This window comes from Triturus cristatus, chromosome 10 (assembly GCF_964204655.1).
Source record: "Triturus cristatus chromosome 10, aTriCri1.1, whole genome shotgun sequence".
In the NCBI taxonomy this organism is placed as follows: Eukaryota; Metazoa; Chordata; class Amphibia; order Caudata; family Salamandridae; genus Triturus; species Triturus cristatus.
In genome coordinates this window covers 610,401,951-610,428,064 of record NC_140593.1, presented here as the reverse complement: position 1 = coordinate 610,428,064, position 26,114 = coordinate 610,401,951, and the positions used below count along the sequence as shown (strand labels likewise).

The window sequence follows — 26,114 nt, the reverse complement described above, 5'->3', positions numbered from 1 at the left end:
CAGTCTCACAGGAGTCGCTGGCTATTACGGCTGGAGAACGCTCCACAGGGCGTCTCCACAAATCACTAAGCATTGGTTGGAGTCACACCCAGACTATGTCCCACAGCTCCCTAGGAGCAGCGGAGACAGCCATTTTGACGACGGATGTTGGGGCCGTGAAACCTTTCGGACCTGCCCCTTTAGCCAACTGAACAGCTGGCTGATTGGTCCCTGAGGGCCATCAGCCTCAACACCTCTGTGCACCTTGGCCATCTCAAGAGATAATACACTGTCTGAATCTCTAGATAGGCATAATTTTCCATATGTTTGGTCCTAGTCAGCCATCTTAAAGCTTCCTGTATTGAGAGAACCATAGAAATAAAAGAGGTCCTCACCAGTCCTTCCTCATAGCAATAGAAAGAGGATGGCTAAAACCTGAGCAGCGGCCATCTTGACATGGGCACATTCTCACCAGTACTTCAACACAATAGCTGAATGAGGACTGGAAAGCTTCATTGAGCAAAGGCTTGTTTAATTTGAGCAATCTCCTAACAATTAAAACAGGATTGCGGAACATATGAGATGGGTCAATATATCATCAACTGCAACTCCGGCATATAAATCTCTCATCCCCTTTCCCAAACACAAACACTCTGGAGAACAATCTCTCAGGTTCCACCTTCCAGACTCCTCGGGACTGTGCTGATGCTCAAAAGGGGTCCACCTCTTGACCGTCCCAAGCCCAGAATATAAAATACACGCGGACTAGTGAGACACTCAAGCGAGGGAAGGAAAGGGTAGGAACAGCATGGAGGGAGATCTGTGGATGAGACAACAAAGATCACCGTCACTACCCTACTTTCTGTAGAAGAACACAGGCAAAGGAAATACCACTACATCAATACATGTATAGTAAGTGTGGAGAAGTGTGGCTCAATGGTTAGAGTGGCAGACCCTGATGCACAGGTCTGGCCCGGGACCAGAGTTCAACTCGCCGCCTCGGCGGGTCTTGGGCTCAAAATTCCACGGACCTGACAATTCTCGCCTCGGTGCCTATTCCAATCATGGAGCCCCACTCTGCAACTCTGGGCAATAGCTTGCTTAATCTCCACAACTGCCCCCACAACGCTAAGGATGCCTGGCCTCCACCTTGGGGGTGCCCAGGAGTGGACACCTCACAGGGAAAGCCAGGATGGGTTCCACAGCGGTATTCGTACAAGCGCCTTGAAACCCTTGCGGGTGAGTAGTGCGCTATACAAGTTTCAATTTACATTTACATTTACATTTTAAGTAACGCTCTGCCTGTAAAGAAAAAGAAGGATGTAGCAATACCGGAAGAGAGAAGAGGGCGAGCTTCCAGCATGAACTAACAGGAAAAAGATATGCAATCATGGAGGGTAAAGACTACAGCATCATAACATTTAGGCACTTTGGTCACCAGAGAGTAAACCTTCACCCCCTACCTACCCTTAGGGTACATGTGGTAAGGCTTTGAATGCAAAGCAGGGTCTTCCTGCTCCCCCTCTGTGTGTCTCTCTCTCCTAGGAAAAGAAACAAGGCGAACAACTAGACGTGAAATTAAAGAAGGTACTGGTCCAATCACTGCCTTGTATAATGCCGTTGCAGAGCTGACATCGGGTTGTTCAGAACTCACAAAATCATAAGCATTTGCTCATTATCTGTCCATTTCCATAGACAAGTATAGCATAAGATCCAAATCCTCAGTTGTGGTAATCTCCTATTGTTACTCTGGTCACTGAGGTGGAATTTAATGGTGTGGAGACTACACAGTTCAGCAATCCACACCAACCGACAAGGTTTAAAGGTTAGTCTAGAGCTACAGCAACAGCTACTATAAGGGAGCACAAACTCCCCGCATGAGACCCCACAGCAGGCTAGTCTCGCCAACAGGGAGTACAAATGTGGGGAGGGGTTTCCGAATCGGGCAATGAAATACTCCTCTGCACGAGACCGCAGAGAAATGCGTGTCTCATCCAACAGAAGAGTGTACAGGAAAAACCCCTCTGGAAGGCACAGTAGCGCTCCTCTGCATGAGACGCCGAACGTCGCGATCTCTACCAACAGAGGAGCATCGCATTTGCCAGATAACCCAACCAAGAATTACGGAAATAGAGTAAGCGTGAAAGACGATTCCGGGAAGTGCCAAAGGCACTCTTACCGCCTCCACTCTCCGTCGCTCGAGACAGCAACCTCCCAGATATCCGCCAGGATAATCGTAAGCTTCTCATCTCCTGACTGCCCCTATATCCAGGTCCGGTGAGCGTCTAGTTCATGTGGGACATAACTCCCGCTCCACCTGCTGAAAAATGTAGTCTCTTGACGTCGGGTGGTTCCTCGTTCACCCAAATGCTGGCAGTCAGTGCTTACCGGCCGCCAAAGCCTGACACAATCTTCAAGAAGTCCGAGTCATAGGACCGATCTTTGTGCCTCAAACCCTGCAGTAAAGATAAAGGTAGGACTTCCTCACAACTCCTCCACAATGCAACGAATCGGACATATTTTTTTATTTATTTTTTTTTAAAAACTTTATTGTGCAGAGAGTCAAAATTACAGACATGGGCCTACAACCACCAGGGCCGGCCGCTAGTTTGTGCCAGTCAATTACATAGCGTCGCAGAGCAGCACCTGATCTCCAAAGGCACAGCAGGAATATAGAATTATTCTCGGCAACTCAAAAGTTAGACAGGATACAGACATTTTAAAATTTTGAAGAGAACTAAAAAAACAAACAAAAAACAAAACTCAAGGCGAGAAACAATCTAAATGGTGCCGAGCGCCGACGGGGGGACCCCACCATACCAGATAAAGAATCAGGAGTTCAATAAAGTCAACCCGGGGGGGAGGGGAGGCAGCGGGGAAGACAGAACCATCCACATAACAAGTACAGTATTCTGGGAACCCCAGGATCAGGGGGACAGAGGAATGTCAGAAGTATCTTCAAAAGGGGGCGTACAAATGTTACCTCGGTAGGCGTTCCATTGACCCCAAATTTTACCCCACGCCCCAGGCTTGCCCCGAACCAGATATACCGTCTTCTCTCTGAACATGCACCAATCCATGTTCTCCTTCCACACTGACACGGTGGGAGGCCGTCGGGAACCCCAAAGCTGCGCGATATCCCTCTTTGCAATCATGTTCCCAAGTGCCGCCCACCGGGCCTGGGCAACGTTGTAGTCATTAGGCTCCCATACATTCAGCAGACATCGACGAGCCTCAGGCAAGAGAGCGACCCCAGTGACATCCTCCATCACCGCATGCACACGGCGCCAATAAGCCTCGACCTCGCGACACTCCCAAAGAATATGAAGGAAGGTGGCGCTCAATCCACAGCCGCGCTTACACAGCCCATCCGAAGAAAAGCCCATCACAACCAACCTAGGACCCGTCACATACACACGGTGAAGAATTTTTAGCTGGACAAGACGGAGACGGGCCGGAATGGCGACCTCCTTCGGGGAGGACAGTGCAGACTGCCAAATCGGACATATTTGAATGGTCTTTTCCCATAGCGCCCTGTATTAGAATTTATTTTTATTTAGCCCCACCCAGGTCCACTTGTAGTCTTTCATAGAATCACTTATTTACTTAACTATCGTCACCTGAAGTACTCACTCAATGTCTGTGCTGCCTGTTCCACTTTGACCACTGCCTGCCCTCTGATTCAAGTTCCTTCTCACTCCCTTGAACACGAGAATTGGTCCCCTCTTTCAATCCTCATCGCTGACCTCTCTCAGAATGGAATTAATTCCTGACCCTACAGGATCCAATGCCTTCACTATCAACTATCCACCTAACCTCTCCTAAAATGTGGCTAAAAAGCACAAACATCGACTACTCAAATCTAGACCTGAAACACTAATCTCCGACGGCTACATCTACCCAAAAAAGGTCATTTTTTCGAATGACCTCATCTTCTACACCAGAAAACGTGCATGCTGGCAGAAGGTCATCTTCTCCATGCTTCGAATAAAGAACTCTAGGAAAACCCCTCATGGTCTCAAATTAATAACCTCACCCTCACTTTTCCTCAAAGCTAATGCCACCATCACTCTCTACAATAATGGTATCATTCTCATACAAGCCTCTAAGTCCAATCTAGCCAAGATGGACCATATCTTCCCTCCCTACCCTCAAGAAAGCTGTGACTGCTAAATCCTCTGATTCTTCTACACACCCTCCTATTTCATTGGACTTTTGCTCTTCTCCCTCCGCTTCATGGAATACGTCTAGATCGCATAATTCCTCCCACCCCATAGATGTCTTTGGGGAGATTCAATCCCCTATAGTAGCCTCGCACACCAATCGACCTTCGTCTCAGCCGGGTGGCGGGCCAAATGATCCACCCATTTCGCCATTAGCAAGCCAGATTCTCTGCGTTTTCTGCATCGGGATGCCCTCTCAAGACATACACCCTCCTCTCTCTGCTGATGCTCTTACACCCTGGGCCTCACTTCCTAAGCCTTCTCTACTGATGAAGCACATAAGACCGCCATCAACGATACCTCCTTATCCTAACACACTGAGCACCTCCATTACAAAACACAACTTGCCCTCTACCAACCTCCACTCCTTCCAATCGAGCAGGGCTCCTGCAAGATTTTAAGGATGCCTCCCCTCCCCGGACCTTAGCATTCCCAGCTTACCTAATCCAAATATCATTCAAGGTTCCCCCTCTCCACAGGATCCCTCCCCTCAGTTCCTTTCCTTGAACCAACATTCAGACCTGGTTATCTCTCCAAGTGAACCTTTTCATTCACGAATTCCATTAAGTGATAGCCCTCTCACTTGACCATCTGCCCTTTCTCAGTTTTCTTAGTTCCCTAGGAAAGCTGCACACAGTCCCCGCCAGTGCACCCCATGGCCTTGACCTGCACTCCTCGCATCCTAACTCTAAAACATTACCCCTTCCTAACGACCCCTCCCGCCGTAGAAGAATGTTGGTTGAACTTGTGGCCAGTGATATCAAGGAACTACTCCTCTTTTACTTGATCACTCTAGAAACGGACAAGGTCTCAATGGCCCAAATTCAAACCATTCTCGGCAATCCACACAGGGAACCCTCTAACAACCGCAGAGTGGTAAACGGCAACAACCTAAAGCAAGTAAACATCACTTAGACTCCTACATCACACACACCTATTCGTCTGAAATGCGCACTACTCAATTGTAGATCAGCAAATGAACATGCTTCAGATACAGTAGCAGCCCGTGGAGGGAGTACCACGGGGTGGTGAGGTGGGCGGGGGAGGGGCAGGTTGGGGGGTAGTAAACTCCGGCTCACGGCCGACCGGAGTAATGTAAATAAATAAATAAATAAAACAAATTTCATTGCGCGCGCTGAAATGCATTTGCCGTTTCAGCGCTCGCAATGAAATTTGTTTTATTTATTTATTTATTTACATTACTCCGGTCATCCGTGAGCCGGAATTTACTACCCCCCACCCTGCCCAACCGCCCCGCGGCACTCCCTCCATAGGCCACTACTGTTCTGATATCTTCGACCTCATCCAAAACAATGAGCTAGATATCATCATCCTCATGGAAACATGGTTAAATCCTTCCTCCACCCCCATCTTAGACCTCCTAGTACCTCCTAGTCATGACATAAGCCGTCTAGACAGAACCACGAAACAGGGCGGTGTACTAGATTGTATACACCGGAACACACTATGGGGCATATTCTCAAGAATGTGTGATAACCTTTGCAAAAGTAACTCAACCCAACTCTCAACATCGCAGTCTATCGTGGGAAAATTACGCCGTGTTGACTAAGTATTCACAACACGGCGGTACCATGCGATAGTCTCCAGACAATGCATCAAATGATCGCATTAAAATCAACCACCCGCTGCAAAAATGCGATACACAAACGCAAAAAAAGTTGCGATGAGGCCAATCGCGATACACAAATCAGCGAAAACCAGCGGCATGCCTGCAAACCCCACGCGTCTGGCGGGAAAATACACTATAAAAGCTACAAAAACAACACACCAAAAAGATCCAAAGTGCGTAACAACATGGATGCACCCTGACCGAGCGCAGAGGCCAACGCGAACCCCACAAGCCCCACAGACCACCTGCAAGGAACAACGGGATCAGTGAAGGCCAAGGAGAAGAGGGAGAGGAAGATGGGTGCAGTCCGCAGGAAAACAAGATCAGCATCACAGAGGTGACAGAACACTACCATCAACTGACCCACAAGTAGACTACCGTGAATGCAGATGGAGTGTCGAGGAGGCCAATGGAGGAGGCCAAGAGCCGCTGGCATGATGTGAAAACCTAAACCAGGCACAAAGCCGCTGCCAACAGGAAGGCAGCAACGGCGACAGGAGGTGGGAGTCCTGCACCACAGGAGGAGTTGGAGGAAACGGAGGCCACAGACATCGGTGTTGGGAGTCCGGACACAGCTCGGGAGGCCCTGACCCAACATCAACAGTGTGAGTAACGACCAGGGACTGGGGGGATGGGGGGAGATTGGCACAATGGCACACATGCACAAGTAAGTACAGCACGCTGCACACCCACAATGACCCTGGATTATGACCCTGATCCCCAAGGCACACTTCAACACACACATAGCAAGAACAGCACATCCACATTGATGACAATGTGGTACAATGTGCAACCACGACACTGCAGAACAGAGGTCACAACTGGCTCCGCACACACGCAGAAACAGGCATACTACATCTGACAGAGCTAGAAACTGTGAAATGGAAATGTACACGTACAACCCCACATCCGTCCTGTAGTCCAAATGTCCACTGTCCCGAATCTAAATTCTGCACCTCCCAAACAGTCACAATGTACATTGTCATACAGACTGCATGTAAACAAGAACGATGCGCCAACATACATGTCAACACAATGTCAACATGCATCTCCCCTTCACATTGCAGAGGGGCACACAGTACCTCCAGCAGAGCAGACCACTCATCAGTGATGCTGAGAGGACCACCACACCTTCGACACCGATGCTCTACAACAGCCCATGGACATCCCACGCAACCCACCACCAGGACCAGTGCAGCCAAGCAACATAGCAGAGAGCACAGCCCCTGCAACAGATCACACAGCAGGAAGCACCAGCAAGCATGGCTGGCTCACAACACTTCACCGAGCCACACATGCCATTCCAATGCCAGGTGTCTGAATGCCAAAAGGAGGTGGCCGAACAGGTGTCGGTGGGGTCCGAACCCATGGAAGACGAACTAGTTCACATACGTGGGTGTAGCATTCCCTTCAGGAACCACCTACACCCCAAAAAGTAGACCCACGCTGCCACAGAGACACATGCATATGCCCATTTCCAGTACAGAACCATGCCCAGAGGCACGCAATTATCAGTCACACACCCACGTTGGCTCTGCGTATGACGGCCCAGTCCACTCCTCTTACGTATTGAGTGGGTGATGACAAAGCTACATGTCCAAGCTCCAACCCACTGCCTGCGATGACATGTCTGCGTTTGCTGTACACAGCACAATGGAATGTCGTAGGGCCCAGGGCCCTCATGCATACAACATGACCACAGGGGCACATGCAGATAGTATGTGGAACTGGCTACGGGCACGTACGCCCAGCCCCTTTATTGGCAGGGTCACATGTACAGTGACGTCTGTGCTGGATGTCTGAGGGGTGAGTGTAAGCCAGCCCGCACGGAGTGGCTGGTGCTGGAAACAACTTGAACAGTGAACACCATTAAAACGGAAACAGGAAACACCAGCATAACAGGGTCAACTGCTGAGCAACATGGAGGTAGCCAGAGCAGGTACAGAGGTCACCCAATATGCAAACAGAAGTGTCTGTGAGTTGCAGTGCACTGAGGTTGGGGCACTAGAGCTGAGCGCGTTCATGTGAAGAAAATGTCTTGTATTGTGTCCCTTCGGGATATACCGGATGCAGCTGCAGTGGGGTGTGTTACACCTGCATCATCTTCCTCATCTTTGTCCCAGGTCTCCCACACTGCCTGAGGTGACATTGCTGCGCAACCTCTCCACAGCACAAACCACAATCAGCAAAGGTCCATGGGTTGTGGTGCACTGAGTCAGTGGCACCTGGAGTGCTGAGCAGGGTATCAGGCAGTTGATGGCATCCACGACAGGTGTGAGCAACTCCGTCAGTGTGCCAGTACCACTGTTTCGACAATGGCAGATGGCGGTTGAAGGTGGTCCTGGCGATGGTGGCATGTGCCTCCTGCGGTGTTGCCACGTGTGGGCCGGTCAGGACTTGATTTGATGTGTGAGCCCTGGTGGACCGCAGAGAGGCCGGAGGCAGCGGACAGCGCAGGGCCATAGACACATGGCGTTGACGACCCCAAGGCCATCGTCTCAGAGGTCATCCAATATTTAATCAGACAGGGTCCCTGACTTGAGCTGCACAGAGTTAGTGGCCCCAGATGCACAGCGGCCGGCACAGGCACACTGCCACGGGACAGTGACTTGCAGTCCAATGAGGTAAGGCCATGCAGACTGAGCGGGTCCTCGACGATGTCCAAGGCGAGTGTGGCGGAGGGTCACCGGTGACAGTGGAAGATGTCCTCCAGGGCATGATGCAGAGGGCAGTAGCCGTCCGGAAGCAGCAAATGGAGGAGTGGAATGCTGAGAGGATGCAGTCTGCGATGATGCCGGTACACTGATATGAACTCCGCCATTGCTAAATCAAGACTCTGTACTCTGTGACCTACTGGACCGCAGTGTAGGCCGGAGGCAGCGGTCAGCAGTGGCCCACAGCCACGTCTCGTAGGCTCGCGATGCACAGAGTTAGTGACACCAGGGCAGTTGTCGGTAGTGTTCGATCACCTCCGTAATTATGATCCTTTTTCCTCCCAACTGCAACGCGTCATCCTCTTACGCCTCTCCTTGTCCTTGTATGCAATGATATGTACTCTGTCTTTGAGAAATTGATGCTCAGTTCCAATTGTGTGACCTACTCGAGCGCAGCGTAGGCCAAGGGCAGTAGTCCACTTGGGCCCACATGCACGTGTGGTTGTGATGCTATGCACAGACTTGGTGGCATCACCAATCGAAGGGAGTATAGTGACATAAAATCTGCCATATATTATGTTCTCTGCCATGGTGTAATCAAGACTCAGTTCCAAATGTATGATCTACTTGTCCGCTGTGTCTGCCGGTAGAGTACGTCAACGAATTAGGAGTACTGCGGGCCTGTATTGCGGAGGCCGTGATGGTCTGAGGAGGCTACCAAGGTCGCGGGCCTCGGCCTTGGAGCTTGCACCGGCACATGGTGGGCCCTCTTCGACATACGCCGGTTTCGGCAGGTGGGCATTGAGGCCGGGGAGCGCAGGGGCAGGCAAGACTGCTTCGGGGACCAGCGGCCCGGGGTACAGCAGGCACACAGGATCGCAGGCAACACCGCTCACGGCGTCGGCCTCGTGGCAGGGTGAAAGGCGCCGCGCTGGCAGAGACGTTGTGCATTCCGAAAGTGAACCATGTCCAGAGTTACGTGCTTTTAATTCACACCCCTACGCTGGTCTGGCGTACGCCGGGCCAGCCCACTCCGCTCACGGGGGGGGGGCGTAACAAGCTACATTTCCGCGTTCTTCCCTACTGACTGGGGTGACATGGTTGCGTCCACTGTCCAGTACACTCCAAACACCAGCAGTGTATGTCGACGTTGATCTGTCTGTGGTCTGCATACTGCAGTCTGGCCCTCACATCCACACCACACTTGGCATTGTGTACATTCTTCTTCATCGGTCACTTGCCTCCTTCGCACATGCCTGGTGCCCACCTCATCCCACATTCAGCTATGGTGTGGCTGCGGTGCCATGCCGTTGATGGCTGATGTACATGGCTGGCCCAGGTTCCTACAGTGAGTTGTGCTGCCGTGTCTGGTGGGTGTGCATGTTGTTCTGCATGTTGTTCGGCATGTTGTATGTGAGCTTGTGACGTGTGCATTTCCAGTGTTGTAAGTTGCATGATTGTGGAGTTGAGGTGTGTGTTGTGTTCCTTTGGTATTTGCCAACGAGCGGTGCATTTCCGTGGGTGCCATCCAGGTAGAGCAGGTTGATGATGGACTTTCAGAAGATGTAGGGATCATGCACACTGCCTGGGTGTTTGGCGTCGACAATGGTGGAGATTCCCCGGTGGTCCACTATTGCCTGCACATTGATGGAATACGTGCGCTTTCTGTTGCGGTTATTGTGTGCAGTGTTGCCAGGGAGCACAAGTAGGACATGTGTGCAGTCACTTGCCCCCTGACATGAAGCCAGCTGTGGCGTAGACGCCTTGCTTGGTCTCCGGCTGTTCCTGGGCGAAGTATAGATAGCGGGATGCCAAGCTGATGGTGTCATCCATGACCGTTGTGAGGGACTTGGATTGGGCTGGCTGTGTAACTCCTCCAACTCAGGCAGTTGTTGGTTGGAGGGTACCTGGGGGCCAACACATGCGGCACAGCCAGCAGCTTTGTCTGTGGAGGGATGTTGGTTGTCCGCTGTGTTGGTACCGTCAGCCTGTGGACAATGGTGGTCAGGATGCAGAGGATAGTTGTCCCTTCGAGCATGTAGTGGGCAATGACATTCTCTGGTGTTGGGTCTGTGAGGTTGGTGCATTTTCTGAGGCTCGCTGTCTTTGTCTGCACTGCCTCAGTGTTGGTCCAGGGGGGGGCGGGGTGAGGTGGCGGTGGGTGTTGTGGCCCTGTTGGAGCTCCGTGCTGCATGATCGTTTGCTCCATGGCATCTGTTGCCCTTCAGGTGTGGCTCTGGCCTGGGCTCCCTTTTCTGGTGCTGGCTGTCGTCCGACTCTGCACCATGTCAGAGCAGGTGTCAATTTCCTGCTGCTAACGCGGCTTATTGCATGTTTTGTGTTCTTATTGCCTATCTGTCTGGTCGTTGAGAATGTTGTGGAGTGGTGTTGTTGCGGCTTTTGGCACGGGAACACCCACTCAGCATCTCATTAGAAATAGTTGCCGGGGTCATCTGTGGCGATGTTTTTTGCGGATGCTATCGCAGGTAAACTGGTGCTATGGGCTGTTACCACCAGCTTGTGAATGGTGCAATAAATGTATCCCCAGTTTGGCTGCGATGAAGTGCCGTTAACTTGGCGATAAGTCCTTGAGAATATGCCCCTATCTGTCTCCCACATGGAGACCTCCACCTCATCCGTAGTTGAATACCTTTGCCTCAACGTCTCTAGCAATCACCTCCCTATTTGCAAACTTTATACTTTATACCACCCTCCTGGCGATAACTTCCTCTTCATTGAACAACTAATGGAAATTATCTCTTCCAATGACGAACCCCTCAGTATCCCAAAACTTCCTCTGTGATTTCAACCTTCACTGGTCTAAACCTAATGACCAAGCGGTGATCTGCCTTAACGCACTCTTATCTGATCTGGACCTTACCCAATTCTGTGACCAGCCAACTCACAACAAAGGAGAAATTCTGGACCTCATTATTTCAAAAGGTAATACTATCACATTGGAGGACATTACCCCTTGTGATTGGTCCAACCACTACAGCATCTTCTTTATCAACAGGGAGGTGATACGGAAAAGGGTCAAGCCTAAGAAAATTAAACATTGGAAAAGGGACCTCAGGAATTTTAACACTGACTGCCTAGCTATCGAATGTAAAAATGCTGTGTCTCCCCTTAATGACATGACTGATGTACAAGATCTCACTGACTTCTATAACTCCACTATCTCTGGTATCATGGACTCAATAGCTCCTCTAGAACAAAAAAATGCCTCCTCCAAAATCTCCAAACAATGGTTCAACAACAACCTGAACTCTGAACGCCGCAACCTAAGGGCAGCTGAACGTCTATGGCGATCAAAACCTTCTGTGTATCATCTAAAAGTCTTTAGATCGGTTAGGAGACCCGCCGATAAAAAAATCAAGATGACTAAGGCTGATTACTTCAGAGCCCAACTTCGTCAAGCCTCAAATCGCCCTAAAAAACTTTTTGAAATTTTCAAACAGCAATGAGCGACAGCACCCAACCACCTCAACTCAGCAGATAATTCACCTTCTTGCAACGATCTGGCTATCTTCTTTATGGAGAAAGCTAAACTCATCAGTCTTGACCTTGAATCTAAGAGGATCCTTCTTCCATCATTTGAGAGTACAGCTCATCCTGCCCTCTCTGAGAGTCTAAAGCCTCCTAGTGTTAGCACCAAGAAAAAGGCCACTTGGGGCTGCTTTTCTCCCCTCAGTGAAAACGACATTTACAAGCATTAACACTTCTAATCACTTCAGTGACCCATTGCCACCGTCTGTTTTGAAAGAAATCACGGATGCCCTCATCCCCCTTTGGACAAAGATTGTCAACGCCTCTTTATCTTAAGGCAAGATCCCTGAATGTCTAAAAACAGCTCAGGCTTCACCCATTCTTAAAAAAACTGATACAGACAGAACTGACCTCAACAATTTTCGCCCCATCTCCAACATCCCTACTCTGGTGTCAGAGTCCCACAAGTCTTACCTTATACTTGTGCGGCGATCTTGCAGAGGCGGCATGAACCACCACCGCCGCCTCCCACCTTACCCTAGTAGATGCGTGCATACTGACCAGGATGGAGATAGGACCGGGGGTGGAAGCCAGAAATGGGATAAAGATGTCTTCCTGGAAAACCAAACCGAGGGTCTCGCTACGTCCCTGGAATCCCTCAAGGTACTCGGTCTGGAATGGAAGTATAGGGGAACAGCTGTTACCTCTGATGCACACCAACCCCCTTCTGCCTTAAGGACTACTAAACACATATAGGACAGCACGGTAACCTCGTATGTGATACCAAGGAACAATCATCAACAAAAACAGCAAAGAACAAGCGCTCCTGCGCATATACTAGGAAACAGTTAAGTACTTCAGCGCACCTGGGAGTGCACGTGGAAACGCTCCTGCATTTACGTAGCCCAAAACAAGGTACCAGCCCTCATGCGCGTGAGGGCCAAAATCAAAAACCAGCGCTCCTGCGCGAATAATAAAGAAGAACAGTATGTAAATATCATAACACACTCCTGTGCGTAGATGTCAGAGAAACCAAGGAACAAGGCTTCAAGGAGGACAAACAGACAAGGGGAATGCCTGCAAGTACTGACAGTTTTGTAACTGCGTAATGCTAAGAGCAGCCACACTTCGCTTGAAACTGGCACCCAAAGAACAGCGATCCTGCGCGTGTCAACCTACGGCACCAGCACGGCAAGAAAGGAACAGCAGTCCCTCCCAGATCTCCAAATACCTGAAGAAGGACGTGCTCGGTCTTTTCGTCTCGTCCAATGGTGGCAACGGCATTAATCCAAAGAGCCGAAGCAGCGGGAACCGCCGGCTGTTATGCGCATCAACCCGGAAGCGCCGTGACCGTAGCGACGTCCGCTTCCGGCCACCGAAGCTAGACCGCCAACCCGACTCCACATCGTGAAGCTGCCCTCACGCTTCGTATGCATACGGAGGTCATGCAGCTCGTCCGTAACTATGACATCTGGCTAAGCTCCTACCTCTTAGCCATTCCGGAACACAGGATGGGCCTTTCCGGTCTGGTATTGCAATGCTTGTCTTCCTTCCTTCACAATAGATCCCAAAGAGTTAAGGTGAATCATACCCTTTCCCAACCATCTACAGTCTCCATGAGGGTCCTGCAAGGTTCTGCCCTTTCTCCCATAATCTTTAATATTTTCCTGGAACCGTTAGCGAACGCTCTAAAATCCATGAACATTCTTTTTCATATGTATGCGGATGACACGCAACTTTAACTGAAAATCAATTCCTCTGAAGACTTAATTTCACTCAACTCCTCCTTGACGATTACCCAAAACTGAGTAACTGAGAACCACCTCCTGCTCAACACCGCCAAAACAGAATTCCTTCTCATGTCCCCTCCCAAGCACACCCCCAAGATTGACCTCTGGATGAAGCACCTCACTACCTTCAAATGCTCCCCTCTTATCATCGGCTCACCTAAATCTCTTGGAATCACCCTAGACTCGCACTTGAACATGAAGAAAAATATTAGTAAGATGTGTAAGGGTGCTAACCATCAAATGAGGATTCTTAGAAACCTAAAACCATTCCTCCCTCAAGAGGACTTCAAGCAGGTGGTTCAAGCGCTTGTCCTGCCGAGGCTAGACTATGGTAGTGCGACGCTCTTTGGCCTCCCCAAATATACCTTGGCCCTGCTCTGGGCTTCGTTGAATGACACTGCCAGACTGATCACTGATACAAAAAGAAATGAACACATATCCCCAGCCCTAAGATTTCTAAAGTGGTTACCCTATGAAGCGAGAATACAACTAAATATTGCTTGTTTGATGCACAAAGCCCTCCACTTGAAAACCCCTGGTTACCTGGCTCAAAACCTAGAACTATCAGGAGGGGGCAGACCATCAAGAGGTGCAAATTCTCTACTACTGAAACCTCAGACTTTTCGCAAAAAGAGAACGAGGCTCAGAGCCTTCTCTGGCTCAGCATCGAAGATCTGGAACACTCTCCCACCGGAAATCCGCAAAATCCCCTACACGGCTGCTTTCAAAAATGAAGTAAAAACAATCCTAATGAACAAGTTCCTGCCTTAAATGGCCATGGTTCGTCTGTTTTTTAAATGTCCTTTGATTTCACTTTTTTTTCTTTCTTTGTTATGGCCCAACACCTGTAATGCCCAGGATTGTCTGCCTTACCCTTCTAAGTAATGTTTGTTCGCATTCTTGTACATTCTTATTAGTTCATTATGTTATCCTCTCTTACCATGTGCACGGACAGGCGATGTGCACGCGCATGGCGTCTCCTCGCTGCTTCACACGCTCCCACCGGCGCACTTGTTTTTACTTGTTAATCACAGTGAGGAAAACAAATTAAAGTCACTTTCGCTGGCTATTCTGCTCTGTTTGGTGTCAAAATGCGCGCGTTTCCGTGTTGCAGAATTTGCACCACACGCGGGCGCAGATCTGTACCACCTCCGTAGGCCGAGGTGCGCCTATGGATTGCAGACAGTGGCACAGTAAGGCGCCAGGGGGCCCAATGTATGCTAGAGGAATTGTTCTGTGCCCTGGCATAGAGTGACCACTTTACATTCCCGAACTTTGCTTTTACATATTATGAACCCTAGACTACAACTCCCAAAATGCACTGGCATATAAAGGGAAAGTCTGTGACTGGGAACGGCGTTCCCCTGATGACATGAAGCCACAGGTCACCCTACCTTACACTGCATCAATAATTGGGGTGCAGTGGGATTCTGACCTCTCACAGCCCTGGGTCATGGTACCACTGCTACATACATGATCTTGTACCCTACAGCAGACTAGATTACCGTTATTACAGACCGCTATATTAATTAGTCCTGTTCAATTTGACACACTTTGATTTTTGTTTAACATACTTTACCATGGTGCAAAATAGTTGTATGCGTTTGTTTCTGTTCCACGCGACAGCACACATGTACAAAGCAGTTTTCCTGTCGCAAACGGATAATACAAATTGGACAATACAAATTTACAAGCAGCTGATAACCTTCTACAAAACACTGGCAAAGGCCGCCGCCTCCAAATCTATTTTCATCTCTTGTAGACCTTTCACACTGCCGACCACCGAGTAACACCTGATATAATCTGTGCGCAGTGTTAGGCAAATTGTGGCAATGCGCTTTACGATGAATATATCATTTATTTTAAACGAAGACGTAGAAAAGCCGACACTTTAATTCACGTGAAAGGCAGACAGCTAACTCCCAGAAGCACAGTCCTGTGAACGGACACTTGCGACATGACAGGCCCTCCAGTGTGAATTCACGGGGGCCAGGGCACGTGTGTGTGTGTGGGGGGGGAGGGGGACTACTTCCGGGGAGCAATGTCGGGCAGGATGGGATCTAATTTCTGGCTCATCGCAAGATCATTTTTGAGGCCAAATAATCGGGTTTTCTCAAGAAATGGGATTAAACCTGTGTCTTTTCCACCGCCACCTCTTAAACTAAACCACATGGCATCACCCATAGAAGGGTGACAAATGATGACACGTTGAAAGGTCTCGACTGTGACGTGTCCATGGTATAAAGGGTTGGTAACCAGGCAGCTGCAGCATTCTCTCTGCGGACACTGGACAGGGAGGACCACTGCTACCTGGCACCAGGAGCTGGGGACAGTGAGGCTGAAGCAGCATGGGCTTAGCAGTCCCCAGGGGGCAGGGGTTGGTCAAAGGGGACAAGGTGAGTAAATAAATAAAACGAAAACTGAACTGAAAACTGAACTTGAAACCAAACTGAAAACGCACTTGAAACTGACTTGATATTCCAATTCCCTTCCCTTAATTTCTCGTCCCTTCCCTCATCGTCCATTCTTTTCTATTCCTATCCCTTTCTTGCCCTTCCATCCTTTTCAACCACATTCCATGCCCTTCACATTTGTCTCGTCTCCCCTCCCTTCTCTTGGGAACCACCTTCACTTCCATTTACTTTCTCCTGCTCTCTCCTTTTGTTTTCTTTTCCTTTCCATTCCTTTTTTATATATTTTTTTTCTTTTTGTCCTTCACTATCTCTACGCTCCTCTCCCTCCCTTTCCCTTCCCTTCTCTTCCCTTCTGCATTGTCTTCCCTTCCTTATCCTTTATCTGTAATAGGCCGGGGTGTCTCTTCTCCCCCACCACAGGACCCTGCCCCTAATCTCTCGTTTCACTCTGCCTCGGGCTGCAGTGCATTGTGGGTTTATCTAACCCCACTGCTCCCTCCCAAACTGCCTATTTAAAATTAAAATGCCACAACAATGGGCAGTGACCACACCTCGCTGAGCAAATGCATTCAGCAGCAGTAAAAACAAGCATTTACAATGCAATAGGTCTCGCATTTGCGGGAGTTTATGCTATTTGTCTCAAAAACCAACACATTATTAAAAGTAGGGTGACCAGATTCTCAAAACAAAAAACGGGGACAGGTCATAGACATAGAAGTAGGACTACGGTTTGCAGTAACCATCGACATAAAGGTAGGACTATTTGACAGCTGCCATGGACATAGAAAAAGGACTATAATGACAGCTCCCTCCACAGACCGAGATGAAGCATTACAGACGACAATTCAGAGGTCTTTTATTGGCTGTAACCATTAATTCCATTTAAACAGACTTTGCCTCAACATTTGCTATAGTTGGTGACCACGGCTTTAGTGCTGGTGGCGCCCTGTGCGACAGTGTTTGTTGGCACCCCCCCAAGACCACCTCCACCACGGATTCTCTCACTAGCACCCTTTAACAGTGACCAAGTCTCCATAACCACACTCTCTCAGATGCATTGAATTAGTTATATAGCGCCACTCATACCAGTGTAGGGTGTCCGAGCACTTCGCATCACACACACATTACACAGAGACAATTAATCATGCATGTGTAATCAGTGTATAGGAAATGTTACATAAGCCAAAGGACTAAAAGTGTAGGGAGTCACATGTCATCCATACTGGTAGGCAGTATAGTTTAAGAGTGCTTTGTGTGGAGAAGCACAAACGCAGAGTCGAAAAAGAAACAGCATAGTTGGGAGTTTTCTTTAATAATAAGAATCGATTTCTAGCCAAATTATCCCTTTTTGCAACATTAATCAATGCTCTAATAATGTATACTTTGCAGTGTGTATGCAGTTCTAGGATGAAAGTTAATAGCTCACTATTCTATATCAGGACTTTAAGTTATAAATTGCAAGTAACAAAAGGATATCTCTTTTGAAAGCAGTAATCTGCTGATCTGTTTACATCATACGCACTCTGTAATCTACTTGGTACAGGTTCTTTGCAGCAGGCATGTTAACCCTCTACACTAACTTCACCGAAGTCAAAACCTCAACTATACAAAATGCTGATCTCTCTCCAGGAAGATTATTAATCACACGAGTTATCTTGACATTTATGTGAGGCCTGGTAATTGCTGGGGGTAAAGAAACGCTGCAGCAGGTGCTTCAAAAGCATAATAAACTTTAAAACACGGCGCCCCCAGGAAGCCAGCACCTGGTGCGGTGACACTCGCACCGCCCTAAAGCCGGCCCTGGACACGAAGTACAAACAGGTTACTGTTTCTAAACAAGGATATAAGCAGGTCCTGCAAGTAGGCTTTTACAAAATAAAGACATTCAAAGACGCACTGCCATCAGTAGCTGTTGGAGCAGGAGCGCTGCATTAACAAAACAAAGGTATCTCTGGAAGCACCCTAAGTGACCGGCATTCAGGTGTGAATGTATGCAGATTGCATCCTTTGACTTCTCGGCCTGGAGACAGAGGTCACATTCAAAGCGCTGAACCTCGCGCTGTGGAATGAAAGGAGCACCTCTCCCCACCCCCCATCCCATTCAAAGCCCGATTTCCCTTCCTGCTACAACGCTCACCTAAACGTCACGCTTTAATCAGTGCAAAGAGAGCATGCACGCGCATGCTCAAACAACCGAAACAAATGAAAAACCGGGACATTTGTATGTTTAACCCGGACACTGTTTAAAAACCCGGACATTTCATTGAATTGGAGAAAAGTGTCGGGACACTTCTCCAAAAACGGGGACCGTCCGGGGAAAACCGGGACGTCTGGTCACCCTATTAAAAGGCATTGTAATCTACAATGCCAATAGCTCAAACTCTAGTAAATGTGAGACCTATTGCTTTTCAAATGCTTGTTATGTATGAAATCGGCATCTTTGTTGTTAATTTCTTAAGACAATGTAACCTATGTTTCCACAGTTTCACGTTCAAACAAATGTAAATCATGCGGTCAAAGTCCACTAGTTTTGGGTGTGGCTTGACAGCGCAGCTGTATGGAGACATAGTGTTAATATATTTTTTTTTAGTATAAATGGACTGGACTTTGGCTGCATCTTGAGGAGTGTTACTGTCTCATTTCATGCTGTTGACTACTTAGTGTCATTCCACCTTCCAGGAAGTGTTTCCATTCAAATGCATGAGGGACTATTTTACATCTGAAAAGCACACTCAATCATCACACTGTTTGCCACATTCAGGGCCAGATACACAACCGATTTTTGCGTTCGCAAACAGGAAATCAGCCCATTTGCAACCGCAAAATAGGTCTGCCCTACTTAAAAACCCTGAGTCGGTAACCTATTACAGACTCGCAAAATTGGGTTTGCCACTGACTATTAGGAAGGGGCGTTCCAAGGACGTCCCTTCCTAATAGCGAGTGGCACTTCAATGTACGATTGTTTTGCGTCCGCAGTTGCGGCTGCAAAACACTTGCAGTTTACCACCCATTCCAAAAAGGTTGTAAGCCACTCACAAATGGGAGCGGGTCCCAGGGGACTTCTTCCTCTTTGAGACTGGCAACAAAAATATTTTTTAAGAGCAGGCAGTGGTCCCAGGGATCACTGCCGACTCTTAAAAAATGAAACATAAACGTTTCATTTTTCTTTTTTAAATGCATCCTGTTTTCCTTTAAGGAAAACGAGCTGCATTAAAAAATAAAAACTGCTTTAATTAAAAAGCAGTCACAGACATGGCGGACTGCTGACCCCAGCAGGCCACCATCCTTAGGAGTGCTAGCTATTTCCAATGGGGTCGTAAATTGCACCTGCCTCAGGAATATTAACGAGGCAGGCAATTTGACGACTCAAATAGGAATTGCAAACAGTGTCTGAGACACTGTTGTAAATTCCATTTTGTGAGTCGCAAAACGACGCAATTTGCGAGTCACAAAACAGAAGGGTCGTACATCTGGCCTATTGTTCTTTATCGCCTTTATTCATTTTATACAGAAACAATCCTTTTTGCTATCTTTTCTCCCCATCGGCAAAATCAAAAGGGAAAGGCGTTAGTGCGATAAGTGCTTGTAAACAACATTTGGAAATGCCTGTGTTTACGTGCATTGCACATTAATGTCAGACCTGTTGGCTTCGCCACTGCTTGTCAAATTGATGTTGGGTGGTTGGCTGTCTCGAGAGGTTGGCTTCATTTGTGTCTGATTGCAAATAGTGCATGTATCAGTAATGTACATGAAATATAAAAAGTGACTTGTGCCAACATGGACCTTTTTCGGATTTCCATTGGCAGAAATCTGTCAATAAGAACTTTCAGTTCAGAGCGGCTTCATGTAAAATCTGTATCTCATGCTTTTGGGGTGCATTGATTTGGGTTTGAGGAGTCCTACATTTTGTCCCTGAAGTTTGGCAAGGTTTATCAACTTTGCATAGATTTAAAAAGTTTCCTAAGTGTTCCCTCTTTGTCCCACTTAGCTTGTGGTAGGAAGTCTCCATTAATAAAAGTTTTTTCGTGACACAATTTTCTTGCGAAAACATTTTGAAGACACATTTCACCACTGCAAGCAGAATTTTTGCAGAATGTTGTCTACCAGAAACTTACTTAAAGTGAATGCTACTGTTTTAACTATTTTATGTTGTTAAAACCGTCACGAAATTGTGGTTGAACACCTTTGCAACTCCTCGCGCCCTCAGAATTGATAGGAAAATGATTTACTGCCAGACTGATGGATCCCAGTCTAAAGAGCCCTTTGCCAAATTGGAAATCCTAGGGCTCTGAGGTTTCTATGGCTGCAAGTGATGAGGAAATGGAGGGTTGTGATTTTACAGGACCGAGGTCTTATAAAGAGCACCATAGCAAACAAGGCACAATTATGACCCTGGTCAGATCTCACCCAAACAATCTAGATCTCCTCTGAAAAATGCCTTACATTTTATGCATGCCTGTAAATATAAAACAAAAGGCAATAAAAACGAAATGGAAAGAAAATAGCTTCTCTGTCTTGATATTTAGAATTGTATGCGATTTGTGGGACATGGAAAGAACAAGATGGGTGTTAACTAATGCAATTTCATTCAAACATTCCCTATATATGCACCTGCCATCTTCGTTGTGTATATCTCAGTAGCTCAATTGGGTTTGAGCAGGAATCATGCATGGATTTTTAGCACTGTCAGGAAAATATAATTTTTTCACATGGAGCTGTACAGTATTTGTCTGGATGTTTGCAGTAATTTAGTGTAACCACTAGGTGGCACCCTAGAATAACTGTTTATCCTTGTCTTACGAAAGCTTTGCTCTTGTGTCTGCGGGCCCAAACACCTCGCCTTTATCTCAAACTGTAAACAAGTGTTTGTATAAATTTGGAAGGTTAAGAATTGTATAATAATAGACAAGTCAGCAAATCATACATAAAATAGAGCTGATCATGTGCTTCAGTGTAGTGTTTTTACAATGTTTTTTCTATATGTTTTTCAGGCAGCCGCTGGTGGATGCGCTACCATCCTGTGGGACGGAGGCATGTGTACTTCTCATGAAAGAAATCCTGCTGTCCAAAGACATAGAAGAGGAAAAAATGGATTCTTTCCTATGGTCACTGGCGTTTGTCCCTGAACCCACAGCTGCAATGATTGGCTCCCTTACAGTGAGTAGTCTCCCCTTACTCAGTGCTTGAAATGAAAATTTAGAAGTGCAAGTACTCATTATACCAGTGTGTCTATTGTGCTTCCTAGATGTATGGGTATTATCCCTTTAAAAGTATTGTATTACTCCTAAGACGTGCTGATACTCTCTCTACCAAACTGAAGTGTAGGTACTCTGTACCTGACAGCACCTGCCCATTTAAAGCACTGCACTTAAACACATTTCTAGTCCATTAGTTGGAATTCCCTCTGCAACATTATAGACTGCTCTAATTATACCACTTGCGCAATATGTAACTCTATATAAGCACACATGCAGCCATGTCATAGAACCCAGTTCAAAAAAAGCTGCAAACATATGTCTCCAACTAGGTTGCATGGGTGATACATCCTGCTGCAAACGGATGTTGCTTGACCCCTTCCAACAGAGATTTTTGCACCAGTGCAAACATGAATGGAATTGATTGCGAAACCATTGTTAAACGTATTTACCATATGCATAGTTTAGTTATCAGTCATTTTAAAAGTATGACAGAGATTTTAGGCACAAAATAATAGCCCTTAAATTACCTTTAAAAGAAAATAACTCCATTATTTTACATAGATTTACTACCTATGTAATATAAAATTGAACAGATTAATTGTGCTTCAAATACAGTAAGGTTTTTCAAATTTGAAATGTGATGAAAATTGTCTTTTCCCACTTTGATTGTATGATTAGTTAAAAAAAACAAGCACTGGCAAAGTCAATAGGTCTGGCCTTGGCAAGGATGATTATTTTTCTGCCAAACTTGTACAATAGGCATTAAATGGGTAAAAGTAATAATATATAAAAATACTACAGTCAAGCAATGGCATGCATATTTTTACAAAACAAGTGGAAAATGACGCATTGCAAAAACTACATTAAAAAAACGTGAAATTAAAACAGTGATTGGCTTACCAGCCACAGCACTGTCAACTAATTTTTAGGCAGTAGCAGTAGCGGTCCATGGAGGGGGTTCCGTGGGGCGGTGAGGCGGGGCGGGGAGGGGCAGGGTGGGGGAATGTAAACACCAAAATTTGGATGATCGGAGGTAAGTACACATTCAAATAAATAAAACGAATTCCTTTGCGCGCGCTGCATTGCAAAATTTTATTTATTTGAATGTGTACTTACCGCCGATCATCCAAATTCCGGTGTTTACATTCCCCCGCCCCGCCTCACCGCCCCACGGAACTCCCTCCACGGACCGCTACTGGGCGGTAGTACTCATATGCAGATTTAAAATGCTGTCACTTACAGCAAAGAGAGACACTGACTGAATGGGGTGACCCATTGGCCCATTCTGCTATGGTGAGCAGAAGCAAAATATGAATAACACTTGAATCGACCAATAAATGAAGAGGGGCTAAGCAAGAGCCACTGTATTTAGGCCTACATGTATGTATTTTATTAAGATTTTTTAGGGAAAACATAAGGCTGGTCAAACAACTAAAGCTATCCGTAGGCCATACCTAAACACGTGGAATCGATTTGCTTCTTCTTTGGCTGGGTGCAAAACTTTAGTTTAAGGCAATTACCGTGTTTGACTGATTTGTCCTTTAATTTTTGCACTACTGTTATGTTTCTGTGCTAGACCAATAATAAAACACAAGGGGCAGTGCCTTGTCCCAAATGTGGATGCTGGGTTCTGGATTGCAATGTTAAACTCTTACTTCAGATGAATTCTTGCACTATAGAAGCCTCTCTATTCTTGGCATTCCCATTTCTGACTGCCCTCAACGTTGAAAATCCCTTTCTTTCTTCTGCACGGTTTGCAGGAAAGGAAATGAGGGCCCCTAAAATGGCAAATTTCCTCCTCAGTGTATTTTTTCGTCGCTGTCTGACATTCACAGCACACTAACCCTCTTGTAAGACTTTAACTTCTAAAATTACCAAGCGGCAGCCTGGGTGGGTGTGATTAAATCTTCTGTAAATGGATATATTGTACTAAAACCCTTCAGGAGTTGTATCCTTGGCCCTCGGAAGGTCAGGGTTTTGTCTGTGAAATAGTTTGAGGATATGAGCGACAGATTTGCCAGTCGTGAAAAGTGTATTCACTTTTGTGTAAAAAAAAAAAATATATATCTGTGCGTCAAGTAGATAAAAGGTGAAAGAAAAAAGGTGTAAGTTTTGAAAATGAGAGGTCTCCAACATTTTGAAACTCAACTGGTCATAAGTGTTCAGCTGCCTCCTTTAAAACTTCCCTGCCCACAAGCACACCATTGCATCCCTCCCTATCATACGATTGGAGCTTTGCCAACAGCTTGCAGAGCACTCTGACAAACTTCATGGCGTGGCCCTTGCTCTATAAAGCTCGAAAAGTAACAAATTAAACAAACATTGGTAAAACCAATAACTCTTATTGTATGGACCTATTAGCACTGCTAAAGTCTTCATGCTGTAAAGCAGTTGCTGTACAGCATGAAGAAAAGAACAAAAATGAATACAAAAATAAACATGACGTGGTGGCTGAGCTGTGTCATTTTGTAGGCAGGCACATGCATAAGACACGTGTGATCACACCTTCAAAATGATGCAGCCCAGCAGCTGTGTCATTGCATTTTTTTAAAAACTAAATGTTAATGGTGCCGGGTGTCTGAGTGCCATGTCGGGGAGGGAGGGTGAAGGGGGCACCAAGCAGGAGCAAAGGGAGATGCAGACGGAAGAACGAGAGCAGGGAGCAACACAGAGAAAAGCATAGGGACAAAGGAGAGCACCATGGGGTTGTGGGACAGAAACATGCTGACGAACAAGAGCAACTTGGGGTGATGTCATCAGTGATGTCATTTGAGATGTCACCAGTGATGTCATCAGTGATGTCACTGACCATGTCATGAATGATGTAATATGTGATGTCATCAGCAGTGCATTGCGGGGGCGCGAGTTATAGTTAGCTTAACTAACTATAACGGCCGAATTTCTCTGGTTTTGTACGAGTGAAATGTCCAGCTAACTATAACGACCCTGAAACCTGTGTTTTTTTAGTGAATTTGTAAGGTTTTTTAAATGCTAATTGCTAACTATAATGTTCCTGAAGCCTGTGGTCTTTTCAGTGAATTCCAAAGGTTTTTCAAATGCTAATTTCTAACTATGCCTACAGTGGTAGAACATGTGTAGAAAGAGTAAGAAAGGTGCAGAAAGAAGCAAGAGAAATGCAGAAAGAGGCAACAGAAGTCCAGAAAGACGAAGAAAGGTGCAGAAAGAAGCAAGAGATGTGCATAAAGAACCAACAGAGGAGCAGAAAGAGGCCTTGTTGCAAAGTCATCCTGTGCCCCCAACATTTTGCTGATGGGTACTGGTGGTAACTGACTCTGACTAACCAGGCCTAGAGCCAGTGCTATGCTAAAATACACTTAGAATACAGTGAAAACACCTACATACACTAGGGAACACTATGCGTTGGGGTACCCCTGTGATTTGCATGACCTCCTCTGTAAGGCCTTAGTACATAATAGGGCTGGGGAATTAAAACTACATGTAAGTCAGAGGTGCAGAAAGATGCTTCTTTAAGTAGTAGTCACGTTTGCAGAGTGGTGGAGAAAGGGTGCTGGGCATCCGACCGGCGCTCAGGAATTCCGCTGCATAGGACTTAGAGAAGGTACCAAGAGGACTTCTTTACCCCCAAAGTCCCTCAAGAGTAAATTGGACTTCCTCCCCCATCCCGTAGTCTGCCAGGAGGCACGTTTGCAGAGTGGTGGAGAAAAGGGGGCATGTCCTCCTTAGACGTCTTAGCAATCTCACTGTGTGGGACTTACTGCAGGTAACAGGAGGGGTAGTTGGCCCCCAAGGACAACCTTGGGGGTCAATTACCCCTCCTATTACCTCCAGTAAGTCCCACACAGCAGGACTGCTAAGTTCTCATAGCAGGCCACACCCCTTTTGCCCACCACTCTGCAAACGTGCTCCCTGGTGCGCTCTTGAATGGGAATTGAAGTCCCCTTCGGTGCTGGGGGTCCTTTAGGGTCCAACTAGCCTACCTCTTACCTCCAGTAAGCCCCACACAGTGGGATTGCTGAGAGGTGGACAAATGCCATGCCCCCTTTCCCCACCAATCTGTAAATGCGCGGCCTGGCGCGTTCTAAGTTGGGGTATTAAGTCCCCTTCATTCCTGAGGGTCCCTGAGGGCCAACTCGCCCACCAGGTACCTCCAGTAAACGCCACACACCAGGATTGCTGGGAGTGGTCTGAGGCCACACACCCTTTTTACACCACTCTGCAAACGCCGCTTCTGGTGCACTGCTGCTTGGGGGATAAAGTCCACTTGTGTCCTGAGGTCCTCAAGACACAAGAGGACCTCATTGCCCCATCAGCAGTGCGCCAAGAGGTGCGTTTGCAGAGTGGTGTAAAAAGGGGTGTGGCCTCAGACCACCTCTCTGCAAACCAGCTATGTGGCGCTTACTGGAGGTACCTGGTGGCCTATTTGGCCCCCAGGGACCCTCAGTATTCATGGGGACTTAATTTCCCATCTTACAACGCACCAGGGGATGCGTTTGCAGAGTGGTGCAGGGAGGGGGCAGGGCCTGCCTCTATTTGCATAGCCCCGGGAAGGTGGTGGTCCCCGGGCCGGGTGTCAGCAACGGACCCCCGCATTCAAATAATTAGTGCCCCGGGGAGGTGGTGGTTCCCGGGGCAGTGTGGGGGGCAGGAGCTCCCATACTTTCATTTTTTTAATAAAGCCCCAGGGAGGTGGCGGTCCCTGGGGCTTATGAGGCCCCCTGCATATAATTAAACAGTGCCCCAGGGGGGTGGTGGTCC

The 26,114-nt window shown here is 47.4% G+C and overlaps 1 protein-coding gene across 1 annotated transcript in view; it reads left to right on the top strand.

Annotated features, from left to right (window-relative positions):
* Window positions 1–26,114, top strand: part of APOLTP (apolipoprotein lipid transfer particle homolog) — a 1,292,669-nt gene that overhangs the window by 457,360 nt on the left and 809,195 nt on the right. Inside the window, exon 10 of the mRNA XM_085632129.1 lies at window positions 21,171–21,336. Within this exon, the coding sequence (XP_085488255.1) occupies window positions 21,171–21,336 (166 nt within the window). The remainder of the gene's footprint in view (window positions 1–21,170; window positions 21,337–26,114) is intronic.